General features: G+C 43.4%; 1 protein-coding gene across 3 annotated transcripts in view; it reads right to left on the bottom strand.

Annotated features, from left to right (window-relative positions):
* Positions 1-2,956: 2,956 nt before the first annotated feature.
* DPF3 (double PHD fingers 3) overlaps positions 2,957-15,212 on the bottom strand; it is a 256,781-nt gene continuing 244,525 nt past the window's right edge. The window contains exons 9-11 of one of the 3 annotated variants that reach the window (XM_049612522.1): positions 14,995-15,107; positions 4,766-4,847; positions 2,957-4,245 (exon numbers count right to left, since the gene is read on the bottom strand). In XM_049612522.1, the coding sequence (XP_049468479.1) occupies positions 4,175-4,245; positions 4,766-4,847; positions 14,995-15,107 (266 nt within the window). In that variant the 3' untranslated portion in view covers positions 2,957-4,174. Of the gene's footprint in view, positions 4,246-4,275; positions 4,848-14,994; positions 15,108-15,212 lie in introns of those variants that run through there. The other 2 variants (XM_049612521.1, XR_007453669.1) reach the window with 2 other exon arrangements.

Raw genomic sequence — 15,212 nt, 5'->3', positions numbered from 1 at the left:
GGGAGGGCCTGGGTCCTCACATTGGTAACAGGCTGAGAACTGGCCCAGGGACAGGAAAGGTGGTCCCTGGGCCTCCCTGCACCCCCCCCACAAACACAGACTCAGAGAGCAAACCAGGGGCCCCTCTTCTCTGAGTCTAAAGCCTGAAGTTGCCGGCAGTCTCTCTTCAAGAGCACAGGTCTGTCTCCTGAACTTGCCCCCAATAGGAAGAGTAATAATAATCATCCCATTTTTCTTTCTTAAAATATCTGAACTTTTAAAGGGGAGGGCCGAAAGGAATCTCGTGCTGTGTTCAAAGCACAACGCCTAAAATGCACCATGAGTGTAACTCTCCAGGGTATCGTGAAACCATCACTGTGAAATCCAAACCCTCCCCCAACCTTAAAACCTGTTATCTTCTCCAGCTCGGGAGGAATCTGGCCTCCCTCCTTCTCACCCACGGCTCACACACCGTACTTCCAGTCACACGTCTGAGCTGGCCCCCCCGGGAAGCCACCGCTCCTCGCCGCCTGCCTGGACTTCCCACCTGGCTCTGGAGCAATGACAGGAGGCCTTGGGATCCTGTCCAGGTGCTCTGAGTCCGTGGGGGGGGGGGGGGGGGTGAGAAGGAAATCAGGATGTAAATCTCCTAACCGAGGCCTTGTCTGGATTTCCTCATCGCCGTTGCCCACGCTGGATTTGCTGCAGGCCCAATAAGCAGTGTTTCAGAAACACAGGGTTTCAACTTCCAGCTTGGACCGTGTAGCCTCACCTCCTCTCTGGCCAGCTAGAGCCACGGTATCAGGGTGAAGTGGAGCAAAGGCACTCGGGCTGTTCCAGGGATCTGGCCGGCCGCCAAGGGCATCATTATCTCCCCTTGGTGGCCTGTATACCCAGTGACGAGATGCCACAGGGTGGGGGCCTCCATCGTGCCAGGCCCCGCGCCAGGATCTTCGCCAGCAAAAGTGCTAATCCCTGCAACAGCCCTGCTGGATAGGCCACATCTCCCTACCTCCCAGATGTGGAAAATGAACCTCAGAAGGCCGAAGTCACTTGCCCAAGGTCAACCAGCTAGAAAGTAGCAGAGCTGGGCTTTAAACCAGTGTTTAAGCGAATGCCACACAGAACTGAACTACAGCCCTCTCCCGAAGTCGGCGCCCCGTTCTAGGCCACGATGATCTTGAAGAAAGGAGTATCTCAAGTATCTGCATTCTGAAATCCCCAACCCCAGGGTAAATACCTCACCCCCACCAACAGGAGACCCACGCACGGTCCCGGTTTCCTTGTCACAGCTTCGGCCGACTGGCCCTGACCACAGGCAGCCTCGCCCCTAAAACATAAACCCATTTTGGTCAAAAGGGAGATTCTGAGAAGGCATCTAACCTTGGCTAATTCACACGAGAAGGGGGCATACAAGTCATTTCGGATCCCTCCTTGGAAAGCGCTGCTTTCCAGTGGTTATCTATATAACATTATGCCTTTTAGGTCTCCCATTGTCACTGTGGAACAGGCAGGGAAAGTATTATTATCTCTTTTTCATAGGTGAGCAAACAGGTTCGGAGACGTTAAGTGACTTGCCCAAGGCCACACAGCTACTGAGTAGCAAAGACAAAACTAAAACCCTGATCATCAACGTGTATCCCATGATTCTAGCTCGTCCTCTGGGGCTCAAAGAAAGACCAATTTGAAGTTTACCACCACTTTCTCTGTTTCAATACAGCAAGTGATAAATGTGACTCTGGAGATTCTGTCTTCTTGCAGTACCCTAGAAGTGCCATCCCACGAGCTGGCTTTGCTATCCCCACTTTCCAGATGGGGAAACTGAGATCTCCAAAGAGGACAAGGTTGGACCCAGCCTATAGGGCATGAAACTGGGAAGGGAACCCTGGACCCTCCTAATGTCCTTTCTAGAGCTCTGAGCACTCCCCGGTCCCTCCACTGCAGGGTTATAGCACCTGGCCTTTGCAAGATTCACTTCCTCCTCATAGCTTCCGTGGGCAGCAGGTGGGGCTGGAGGTAGAACAGGGCCACCCCATCATCTGTGTTGAGGTGGGGAACACATGCGCACATACTCCAAAGAGGACCTGTCAAGTAGCAGGGCCACACTTTTGGGTTTCAGACTTCCTTTTTAAACATGAAAGCCACTGCGGCATTCGGGAACATTCTGGCAACTTTTTTTTCTAAAATTAAGTCAAAGTGATTTTCAAAACCAATCGTCAGCCTTTGAGGACACCCCACTTTGGCTTTTGTGGGAGGACAGAGAGCCGGAGCACTCGGGAGAGGACATCTGCCCCTCTGGTGTGGCCCGTCTGGGTAACAGATGACGTGAAAACACAGCAGCTTTCGAAACCTTCCCTGGACCTCCAGCATCCAAAAACAGGTTCGCCAAACAGCAGGGGGAAGGAAGTATCTTATGAGGAAGATGCAAATCCCATCTGGACAGGACCCTTTAAACAAGATCATTATATATACACGTAGCTCACTCGGGCCACGGGGCCCTGCAGGAGAGTGACCCCCATCTCCTGCCATAGGTCACTCTGCCAGGCTGTCCGGGTCCACTGGCCAAGAGCAATTAGCCCGGGAGGGAGGCTCTTGCCAAGTCGCGGAGCGAACACTTCTGCCGGGCAGAAGTGGCCCAACTAGCCCAAGTCTCCAGGGCCTTCTTCGGGAGCTGAAGGACTAAAAATAACCTCGGCCTTTGTTGTACGCAGCCGGACCACAGAGATGGGGCTGATTTCAGGGAAGCCGAGCATGCGCGAGGGTCCCACTCACCGAGACCTGCCCTTTGGGCAAATGATTTTTCCAGAAATGTGTCAGTTATTGTGTGCTGCTGCCGTTGCCACTGCTACCGAGATTCAAAGACAGCCCGATCCGCTCCAGCCCTCGGGGCTGACTTCCAACACAGATTTCTCGGAAGCTCAGCCTCCCACCTCTTTCTTCTCAAAACATTTAAAAAAAAAACGTAGCTCACAAGAAAAAAAAAAAAAGCCAGAGTCCAGCATGTACCGGGGAGCTTCGGGGACAAGAGCAGCCCTTGAGCTGAGGATTCTGTATCGTTGCCACCGTGATCATAAATAATCACATCCACCCCCCCCCCCACCCGGTTATTTGTTTAGGTGACAATCATCTCTTCCCCATCCTGAAATCTCCAGAGTCGGGTATCAGGAGACAGCAGCAAACATACACGGGGTGGAAGGAAGAAATTACTTGGGAAAAGGAATTCGTGGTGCCACATCAATACTGAAAGGTTGCTCAGAGCTGCAGTCCTTTGTATCAATGTTTAGATTCTGGGCAGCCCGCACACACTTTCCTGGCTCTTTAGTCCCAGGGAAAGCTCCAGACCCAGGCTGGCTGGGAGGCAGAGCCTTAGCATGTCCCCTGCCATTGGCTGTGGCTTGTCTCACCTCAAGGATGCCCTTGAGAAGGTCAAGGAACTGCAAAGCCTGATCCTTTGCAAAGCCACTCCCGATGGATAACAAATACTGACAGGCTGTGGCGGGGCCTCAGAATTTTCCTCCCAATGTGTCTGCCCACTCCTCAGACTTCTAGTACCCTCCCCACCCCCCAGCCCCATCAAGAGACCACCCTGGCTGTAGACACCACTAGGTATCTGCTGGGGGTCCAGAAAACTGCTTTTTTTCTTCACAGAGACCAAGGAACAAAAAAGGATTTTCATCGTCAAGATGGCCTCCCGACTCTGAGTCTAGAAGTTTCCAGGGAGGCTTGTAATAAATAACAACTTCTCCACAGCCCTTTGTTCCTCTGCTGAGTTCGGGATGAAGAGCCAAAGCAGGAGGCGGGAGGCTGTGTGAAGATTTCTTGGAACACAATAGATAGAAAACACCAAACTACACGTGAATGACGGATAGGTGGTCACAAAACAAGCTTCCCTTAAAATGGGAGCCAGTGAGAGGGCCTCAGTGCTGGGGTAAATGTGAGGGGGTTCCACAGGGCCGGGGCTAGGGGTGTTCTTCAAAAGTGCAAGATCCTTCTGGTAGAAACAAGGAGGGAACGGCTGAAGTACCGGAACCTGTGTGTAGGAGGTAAGCAGACACCTCACCCTCTTGGTTCTACGTGGCCATGCCCTCTGTGACCACAGGTTTTCCTTACAGTTGGTCTGTCTGGATACATGGGAGCGGGGGCTTGATCTGGTTTGAGCTGGGCTCCGCCTCAGCCTCTCCAGCAACCTGGGGCCCTAGGCTTGGCAGCCAAAGGCTGAGGCCTTTTCTTTGAGCAGTTCCCAGCACAGGTGGCAGCTCCAGCTTCCTGCAAAAAAACAAGATGGCGTTACCAGCAGCCGCTCTCGCACCCTCAAGCCCCGCCCCTTGGCCCTAACTCCTGCAAGCCCCGTTTCTCTTTTGACTTTCACAGCTCAGAGACTGAGTCCCCGGCCTGAAAATGCGCCGGAGCCTGCAGCTCGGCAGAGGGTAAGTGCCGGTCAGAAAAGTTAAGTGCTCGGAGGCGATCAGCTGAACTGCTGTAAAGCCCCTCATTCCTTGGCAGCCACCAGGTCTAGGCCAGTTCCCCGGGGAGGCTTCCTCTCCCACCACTTCTGCCACGTGTCCAGGAAACGTCTCCTTGGCCCCCAAGTTGTCATTTCTGGGGGTGGAACCATGCCTCGGTGTCCTCATCTGTACAATGGCCATGGCCGTACCTACTTCAAAGGATTGTGATCATTAAATGAGACAAGATACGGAAAGGCCTCAGCACAGGCCTGCACCATAGTGAGGGCTCAGGAAGCGGTAGGAGTAGCTGTTGGGGCTACTGTCGACCTCATCATCATTACCTTCTGGGGGCTCAGCCACCGGGGGATTTAAACAGTACATGTGATAGCCACGGTCACAGTCATCGCAGAAGAGTAGCTGGTCCTGGCAGAGTACAGAATAGGTGGAGAGGAAGAGAGAGAGCGTGAATTATTTAGGGCCAGCTTCCGGCCCCCACCTACTCCTCCAGCCGATTCTGTGCGGATCCACCTTCCTGAATGCCCCTTTCCAGGCCCCGTTTGAAGTCTTCCCTGTCCCCTGAATATGCTTTGTGCTCTGCCCATACCTGGAAATTCCTCCTCTGCCTCCCCAACTATGCAAACCCTACCCCCACTTTAGGGTTCTGCTCAATCATACCTCCTCCAAGAAGCCTTCCTTGACTACCACCTCACATTCAAGCTTAAAGAGATTCCTTATTCTTCTGAACTCCTGTAGCCAGTAACCCTGTCTCCATAAGGCAGAAAAACACTTTATTGCATTTCTGTGTTCCCCATGGTGACTGCCTAGTGCATAGAAAGAACTTTAAACGTTTGAAAATTTTAATTGAATTCCTCTTAACCTTACCCTTTCCATCTGTGAAATGGGCAACAACCATACTTGATGGTAACATCTATGACACCTCAGAACCTCAGCAGGATTTCATTATGCCAATATAGAGAAATGCATGTGATGTGATGCCACCTTTCAGATCCCAAATGCCTCGTCAGGGGCTGGAGGCTGGAGCCCAGGTGAGAACAGGACCCTCTAACGCTGTGTTTAACTTCCAAAGACACAGTATACGCCTTTGCTCCTGTTCCTGGACACTCTCCCAGCCCCTGACCCCTGCTCTTCTGGACCATTCCCTACACACCTCAAGTCTTCCAGCTCTTCTGTTCTACAGAGATGTCACTAATCTACATCCAATGGAAGTTCTCTCTCCCCTCTTGCATCCCCACAGCTTCCTCTGACATTTAATTGCATTTTGCCTTAGGCCACAAAGCCAGGTGTAGAGTAGACATGTACACACAATTGTTTTCTGGAATAGTTCCTTTTGGAATGTGCCTCCTTTGTCCTCTCCTTTACAGACCGTCAGGCCCTTGGGGCAGAACCTTGTCTGAACTCATCTCCACATCTCCTTCAGAACGGGCACACAGTAGCGACGTGTTTGTGATCCGGTCCCCATTATCCAGGTTCAGCTCTGCTCTATTCTTTGGACCTGCTTGGATGCCTTATAAGACGTTTGCAAAACTAAGTTTCGTATCAAATCTCACCCTGGCACCCCTCAGTATGGAGATCCTGGAAAAAGTAGATATTGAACTTGGAAACCCCAGTGAGCAAGCAATAAGGCAGGAGATATCATGAAAGACTTTTTTTTCTCTCTTTTAAATCATACTAACACCTTTCAGTGGTGCAATGGGAAGCTTTTGAAGAGTTAGCAACAGAGGAGTGACTGGTCACGCATGGAATTTAGAAAGATCTCACAAGCTGCTGTGGAAGAATAGATACCTGGGTGGAAGGAGGTTGGTTCTGCAGGCTGAAAGACCACGTAGGATGCACTACCACCATCCAGGTGAGAGGTGAACTCTGACCTAGGGTTGTGGCATGGGGAAAAGGTAAGGGTCCTGTTCCCATTCGAAAGTTATTGATTGGGGGCGCCTGGGTGGCGCAGTCGGTTAAGCGTCCGACTTCAGCCAGGTCACGATCTCGCGGTCCGTGAGTTCGAGTCCCGCGTCAGGCTCTGGGCTGATGGCTCGGAGCCTGGAGCCTGTTTCCGATTCTGTGTCTCCCTCTCTCTCTGCCCCTCCCCCGTTCATGCTCTGTCTCTCTCTGTCCCAAAAATAAATAAAAAACCATTGAAAAAAAAAAAAAAAAAGAAAGTTAATGATTGGATGTAGAAAACGATAAAGAAGAAATCAAGAACATTACTGGGTTGTGGCTTGGTCGGCAGGCCAGATGGTACAACCGCCCATTGAGACGTGGGCGGAAGAGTAGAGACGTGGGACATGGAAGGCAACCTCAGCCAGAGATATGTTATATACGTCCACAGATCATGCAGTGGAGATGCCCTGGAGGCAGCTGGACAGCAGGAAAGAGGCCTGATCATGAGATATGGATTTGGGAGACATTGGTGATTAAGACGACAATGGAGGTCCTAAGAGAGGAAGCCCGTGTGATATGTTACAGATGTCCTTGAACTTGAACTCATGGAGGGGTGTCCATTAATTTCTTGGAATTATATGAACAAATCTGAAATTATATGCACAAATGTACATTTTTCGGAGAAAAGAGTAAGTCCATAGCTTTCACTGAATTTTCTGAAATATCAAGGACTCAAAAAAGGTTACTGAGATAAAGGCCAAAAACAGACCCTTGGGAATACCAACTTTAAGGGACAAGCAGAGAAAAAAGAGACTAAGGCAGCAGTCAGAGAGTTAGGATGAAAACCAGGATGGTGTGGTTTACTCCAAAAAAATGTACACCATTATTTTGGAGCTGAAGTAAGCTATATGACAATATGATTTAGGAATAATACAAGGAGGAACAAGTTAGGATGGGGACAGAAAATAGGGAGAGACTTGTCAGAAACAGTATTACTAAAGTCTTTAAGACACATGACTCCTACTATAGTGCTGACACAAGAAATACAAGAAGGTAGAATACAGTGGATTAGACTTTCCCAAAGGGAAACCAGGTGTCTCTAGATTTAAATACATTTTTCATGGGTTGATTATTGTCTAGTACCACATTCTCTTCTTTTCCATGTGCTTTTCAGGATAACTGCTTGTCAGGTCCACCCAGGTCGGCCAGCTCATGGTAACCCCCATGAAAAACATAATTTAAGAACCTCTTACTCCCAAGTACCAGAGAACCAGTTCCAGTAAAATGGCTATAGTTCCAGTAGAATGGGAACCCTAGTCTGGAATGTGCATGGCAAATCCCTGACTATGTGAGAGGTACCCTACTGCCCAAGCAGCCTCACCCTTGATTCCTCTCCTACAGTCAATGAGAAACCTCTGTATTAACACTGTTGGTAAAGCCAAAGACCAGAACTAACCCAAATGTCTATCAACAAGAGACTGTTTGAATTAACTAATGAAGAACTATGCAGCTGTAGGAAGAAATGAAGATTATGTCTAAATACTGTGGTGGAGTAATCTCAAAAAGATATCCAGTAAAAAAGCAAGGTGAGGAAAACAGGTGTGTTTGTTACTATTTTCCAAGAAAATGCATTTTTTTCTGGATTCATTATGCGTATGGGTTCATACACATGAATTCTTACAACTTCATACATATATACATATAATGTTATATTTAAGTAGAAAGGAAAGATAAGCCATAATTTTTTTAAATGGCCACCTATGAGCAGAGTGAGGGAATAGTGTGAAAGAGTAGGAATAGAAGACAGATTTTCTTGAATATCCTGTTTGTCTTAATAGACTCAATTCTGGAACCAGTAAATATTTTGCATAGTCACAAAACAAAATTCACACTGTAATTTCTCTAAAAATAAAAGAAAAATGAAACAAGTGAATCTAATTATGTATGAGTTGATGGCATAACCACACAGAAAGTAACTATTTCAAGTGACTCTAAATCAAGTAGTTTGACTGTACATCCTTAGTCATCATCTTAGTCTTAAACAAAAATAAGTGTGTGTGTATGTGTATATATAAAAATATATTTCCTTTCAGCAATCATATTTTTGGTGGTAATAGTGGAATTACTATTCTGAAACTTGTACGTATCAAATGAATGATTATGTTGTTATTGAGAAGAACTTTGACATGCTTGAAAGAAAATACAGATGTAAGATCAATGAAGTTAAGTAAAAACCCTACAGTTATTCCTGAGTATGAATTAGAAGTATCAGTATAAATTCAAGTATCCATGCAAATTCAGTATCTTGTCTTTAAAACAAACAAAAACATATTTTCTAGCTGTATCCATTTAAAATGCCCCAAAACAATGACTAATGAGGTAAAAATTAGCACCCCTGGTACCCCTATCATGTTCTCTAAAGATCATTGCCCACTGAAATGAACCAGAGGTCCTTGAAGAAATGGCTGGTACCAGGTCCAGGGCATGAAATGTATAAATAACTTCACATATTGGAAAGCAAGGAAACCATCAAATACTATTGGGGTCATGTCTAAAGGACTCAAGATCCAACCTGATTACATTCTCGCTGGTCAAATATAGGACAATTTTAACTGTAATGGATTGAAACAAATAAGATATATTTAAATCCTTGGGTTCATAAAGATACTATTTATAAAAAAAAAAAACAACCTTGTCACCTTTGGAAGAAGCTAGGGAAACATCCCTTTATTTTTTGGTTTATTATCTTGATATAATTTTAGTCGTAGAGAAAGTTGCAGAATGGTACAGAGAGTTTCTGTACCCACTTTACTCAGCTTCCCTTAGTGTTGACATCTTACATTATGATAGGACGATCATGAAAAGCAGGATATTACCATTGACATAATACTATTGACTAATCTGCAAGCCTCATTTGAAATTCACCAGTTTTCCCACCTCTGTCTCTTTTCCCAACATCCAATCCAGGATCTCACATTGTATTTAGTTGTCATGTATTCTTAGTGTCCTTGAATCTGTGACAGCCTCTCGGTTTGTCTTTCACGACCTTGATACTTTTGAAGAATCTAGGCCAGTGATTTTGTAGAATGTCACTCAATTTGAGTTTGTCTGATCTTTTTTCATGGGAAGATTGAGGGTGTGCACTTTGGGCAAGAATACTACAAAAGAGATGTGGTGCCCTTCTTAGTGCATCATATCAGGGCATTAATACCAATATGTCTTGTTACGAGTAATGTTATTCTGATCAAATAGTTTAGGCAGTGTCTGCCAGTTTTTACTATAAAGTTATAATTTTTCCGTTTGTAATGTATTAATAAGTAATCTGGTTGGGGAGATACTTTCAGATTATGCAAATAATCTCACCAGTTGGCACCAATTGATTGTTCTTGCTTACAACAACCCAAAACAGTGATGCTCGCCTATTGGTGATTTCCCTCTTCCCTCTACACTTATTATTGGAATTCTATGCTGAAAAAGAGTTTAACTCTTCCCTATTTATTTATTCAAATTTTTAAATAGCAGTATGGATTTTGTTCTTCGGATTTTAATGCAACACTATCATTATTGACTTTGTTGCTCACATTATCCCAGATTTGCCATTAGGAGTTCCTTCAAGTTAGTTCCTGTGTCCTTTAGGCATGCTTTATCAATTTTTGAGCACTTCCCTACTTTCTAGTACCACAGGATGTTCCAGACTTTTCTTGTATCTCCAGCCCTAGGATCAGCCATTTGTCCAAGGGTTCCTAATTCCTTTTACTGGAGAATGGTGTTTAGAAACCAGTATCTGGGTACCATGGATCCTCATTGCTTCTGCGTTGTCATTGCTTCTAGGCTCTCCCAGAGAATAGAATTAGGAAGTAAATGTATGTGTAGGTACATGTGCGCACACCTGTATTTATTTCTGTATCTATCTACTATTACATATAGATATACATGTATACATGTAGAGAACTATACACACACACACATACACACACACATCTTATATAAAATATATAAGCATATAGATACACAATATGTTATATCAAAAATCATAAATTTATCCTAACACCCCTATTCCACCCCCAACACCACAGGATTCAGTCTAGCCTTCCCTCTTTATTTGACTCTTCTTTCTGTGACATGGAGAAAACTGGCTCTCATTACCACAATATATACTTATTGGTTCGGACCTGTACATACATAAGGTAGTTTCAGAATGGCTAACTTATATGCCTGTAAGAAACAAATTTACTAACTAGGGTATGATATTTATATAGTCTTTCTACCTTTAGCCTGAAAACACATAGTCGTGTACTGCATTCTCAAGTTACTAAAGTTAGTTCTTTCCTTCCCCACCCTTCAGGATGGTTATGCTACCTATTTACATTAGGTTCATTTGCTACTGTTCATGTTCCAGCTTCAGTCCCCACCCCCCAACATCCTGGTTGATTTTAGTATTTTCCTGTAATAGGGTATGTACAACATTACCTTGGTCCTAAGTGTCAGCGCTATACAAAAAGGCATTCTCAGAGAAGTGCTATCCAACCCCTATTTCCCTGTTCTTTCTGCCCCATCCCCTCCCACTGCTGTAGGTAACCAGTCTCTTTAGTTTCTTGTTTATCCTTCCTGTACTTTTATACAAGCAAACAGATATATATTTTTTTCCTATGCCTCTCTTATAAGAATGGCAGCATACTATGGATACAGATATTGTTTTGACGTCGATTTTTTTCATTTAATAATACTAAACTTAGAAATTCCATATCAATTATAAAAATCTGCCTCATTTTTCTTTATAGCTGCAAGTATTCCAGTGATGGTTATGCCATCATTTATTCAATCATCCTTCTGCATATGAACATTTAGGTCATTTCCAATATTTTATCACTATAAACAATGCACCCATGAATAACCTTACGCACATGTATTTTCACAGTGTTATAAGTATACCTTCATGGTAGATTCCTAAAGATGAGATTGCTGAGTCAAAAGGTAAGCGCGTAGTGGTTGTGTTAGGCAGGCATTGCTAAATGTCCCTACAAAAGAGTGGTGCCACTTTGTATTCCCACTGACAATGTATGAGGGTGCCAATTTCCCCACAGCGTCAACAGAATGTATTCTCATACTCTTTCTTCCCAGTTTGACAGGTAAGAAATAGTATCCCAGTCTTTTTTTCATTTGAATTTTTTAAATTATGAGTGTGTTCAGACATTTTTTTTTTCAAATGTTTCAGGTCTATTTTTACATCTTTTGTGACTCTTCTTTCATGTCTTTTACCCATTGTCTTTGTTTTTAATTTATTTATTTAAATTCGAGTTTAACATACAGTGTAGTATTGGTTTCAGGAGTAGAACTTAGTGATTCATCACTGACATGTAACACCCAGTGGTCATCCTAACAAGTGCCCTCCTTAATGCCCATCACCCATCTAGCCCACCCCCTCCACCTCCCATTTTCTATCAGGTCTCTGGTCCCTTGTCCCTCAAATGTTAGGAGTTCTTTGTATGTGAGGGGTATTAGCTCTTTATTTGTGGCATATGCTGCAAATATATCCTCCCGGTTTGTTAGCTGTCTTTTTACTTTATCATGGTTTTTTACTATGCAAATTTTTTAATGTTTATTCATTTTGAGAGAGACAGAGAGAGACAAAGGGATTTAGAACATGAGCAGCGGAGGGGCAGAGGTTGGAAGAAAGAGAATTCCAAGCAGGCTCTGCACTGTCAGCACAGAGCCTGACGCAGGGCTCAAACGCACGAACAGTTAGTTTATGACCTGAGCCAAAATCAAGAGTCAGACGCCTAACCGACCGAGCCACCCAGGCAACCCTACTATGCAAGTTTTTCTGTAGCCAAATCTGTCAGTATTTTCTTTTATTGCTTCTTAATTCTGAGTCACAGAAAATCTTTCCTTATATTTAGACTAAAGAGGAATTCACCCGTGTTTTCTTCTAATACTAACATGGTTTTATTTTTTATATTTAGATCCCCAGTCCATTTACAGACTGTTCTTATATATTATGCGAGATATGGACCTAATTTTATCTTTTACAAAATGATTACCCTATTGTGTCAGAACCATTCATGAAAATGTAATTAGAGGCAACCTTTAGCCTAATACCAAATGTCCATAGATAGACAGCTGGGTCAATCTATGGGTTTCTTTTCTCTTCCATTGGTCTATTTGTCTACACTGTTTTAACTAGAGGCTTTATAGTAAATAAATAATAACTGATAGGGCTAGTCTCCACTCATAATTTGTTGTTTTCAGTGTTTTCTTGACTATTCTTGCATATTTATTTTTCCACATGAACTTTAGTATCCATTTGTCTAGTTCCATAGAAGAGCTTGTTTGGTATTTTTATTGGGTTTGAATTAAATTTGTAAACTCAGGAAGAACTGACATCTTTCTAATGTTGAATCATTCTATCCAAGATCGCAAAAAATGTCTTTCCATTTGCTCAAGTCTACTTCTGGGCTTTTTCAAAAGTGTTTCAAACCTGTTTTTGTTTTTTCAAAAAAACCTTTTTTTTTTTTCCCTTCATATGGGATTTACACATTCTTGTTAAGCTTATTTCTAAGTATTTCTTCTTTGTTCCTATTGTAAATGGGATTGCTGTACTATTGTATCCTAACTGGCTGTTATTTGTGCATGTGAAGGCTATTCATTTTTGTGTGGTAATTTTATCAGCAGATAACATCCTGCTACCTTTAATGTTTGAGGTAACTTTATCATTGCTTCTCTAGGGTTTTCCAGATATACTATTCTAGTTTGTGAATTAGAGTTTTGCTACTTTGTTACCATTCTTATACCAGCAGTTGATTTCTCTTGTCTAATCACATTAGTTAATATCTCTAGAATGATGGCAAATAGTCATGGACATAGTGGGCATCCTTACTTGGTTCCTGATCTTCGTAGAAATGCCTCTAGTGTTTCCCCATTAAATAAAATAATGGATTTAGTTCTAAGGTATAACAAGTTTATCATATTAAGAAATATCCCACAATTCCTGATTTGTTGAGTGTTTTTTTTTTTTAAATCACGAATAGGTGTTGAAACTACCTTGTGATTTTGAAAACTGATAAATAAAGGGAAAGAACCAAGCATTTATCCTACCTTTTCTATATAATCTAAACTTGAGAGTAACCAAATATAAGGTTGGAAAAGTTTCTTTTTGCAGAAGTTCTACTTTGCAATAATTCTACTCCAGCTAGTAAACAAAGAAGAAATTATAAAATAAGAATACCACTATTTTGCAACCTCTAATGACACAGTCAGTCTAGGGGCACCTGAGTGGCTCAGTGGTTGGGTGTCTGACTCTTGATTTTGGCTCAGGTCATGGTCTCACGGTTCATGGGTTCAAGCCCCATGTCAGGCTCTGCACTGACAGTGTAGAGCCTGCTTGGGATTCCCTCTCTCCCTCTCTCTCTGCCCCTTCCCCGCTTGTGCTTGTTCACTCCACTATCTCTCTCAAAAATAATAAACATTTAAAAAATAATCAATCAAGTTGAAGATCATCAATAGCTTCCACATTCACAAAAAGAAATATACCAGGCATTAAATACTTCCTGATAAAAGGATACACACTACTTATGAAGTAGTCTTGAGATATATGTGTGTGTGTGTGAGTATATATATACATATATATATATGTATAATCAATTCCCATATATACTATATTATAATATATATTTTTTAATATTAGAGACAGAGAGAAAGAGCCTGAATTTGATGAGGATTCTAGTTCTAAGCACCAATATACAAGAGATATAAGAGACAGAGGGAAATGTCAAACACCAGTATAGGGATGTAGTCAGTAAAAATACAGTCCTGGGAAACTCGGCTGAACAAATTAACTGATTTCTTAAACAAAAATTCAAGGGGGAAAAAAGAGAGCAAAATGGAGGGGAAACATACATGTTAAAAGAAACTTTAAAAACGTATCAACTAATTGCAATGGATGAGCCTTATCTGGATCCCAATTCAAATAAACGAGCTACAATAAAAAAACATTTAAGACAGTTTAAGGCAAGGCAACACTCAAGACAATTGCGGCAATAGGAATGTTAACTGGATGTTTGGTTATATTAAGGAATTATTGATTCTTTTTTAGTTATGTCAACATTTTTGTCACTCTTGTTAAAAAGTAAGTCCTTATCTTTTGGGGAAACATGAAATATTTCCAGGTAAAGTGATATTATGACCGGGATTATGTGGGAGGATGTGGGAGGATTTATAAAACAAGACTGGACAGTATTGATCATAGTTGAAGCTGGTGGTAGGGTCTATCAGTTTCATTATGTTCTGTACCTTTGTATAAGTTTGAAATCGTCTATAACAAAAAGTGTGTTTTTTTTAAAATTCTGCATTTATTAGAGTTAACGTTTAGACCCAATGAGATCATGTACTCTGGAACAGGGTGTAAATGGTCAGGCACATCCCAACCATAAGCAGTGGGCACCACTGTCTGTCACTGAACCCTCAAGGGAAAGTGGCAGTGAGGTAGCCTCTGGCTGTCACCTCCTACACCTCCCTCCACAGGCACAGAGAGCACCCAAGGTCCCTGTTGGGCAAGGAGGGGTTCTGACATTTTCCCCAGGAGCCCAGTGACAAGATTCCTTCCTTCTTTTCCACACATCTAAGGATTCCCAGACCCTTGGATTTCTCCCTCCTGCAAGGGAAGTTCCAAACTCACATCATTCTCCGAGGTCCCACAAAGGATACAGGATTTGCACTCTATGCACTGCCACTTGTAGGTCTTGACAGCCTCGGTCATGTTCAGGGTGAACTGCAGGCAGGTTGGGTGACCTGCAAGAAGCAGAAATGGCAGCGTAAGGGCCAGAGGATCTGATCTGTCACCCCTCAACATCACTTTAACCAAAAACACATTTATGCCCAACTTAGAGGAAGGGC

The sequence above is a fragment of the Panthera uncia genome (genome assembly GCF_023721935.1).
Source record: "Panthera uncia isolate 11264 chromosome B3 unlocalized genomic scaffold, Puncia_PCG_1.0 HiC_scaffold_1, whole genome shotgun sequence".
In the NCBI taxonomy this organism is placed as follows: domain Eukaryota; kingdom Metazoa; phylum Chordata; class Mammalia; order Carnivora; family Felidae; genus Panthera; species Panthera uncia.
This window is presented reverse-complemented; position numbering and strand designations above follow the sequence as displayed.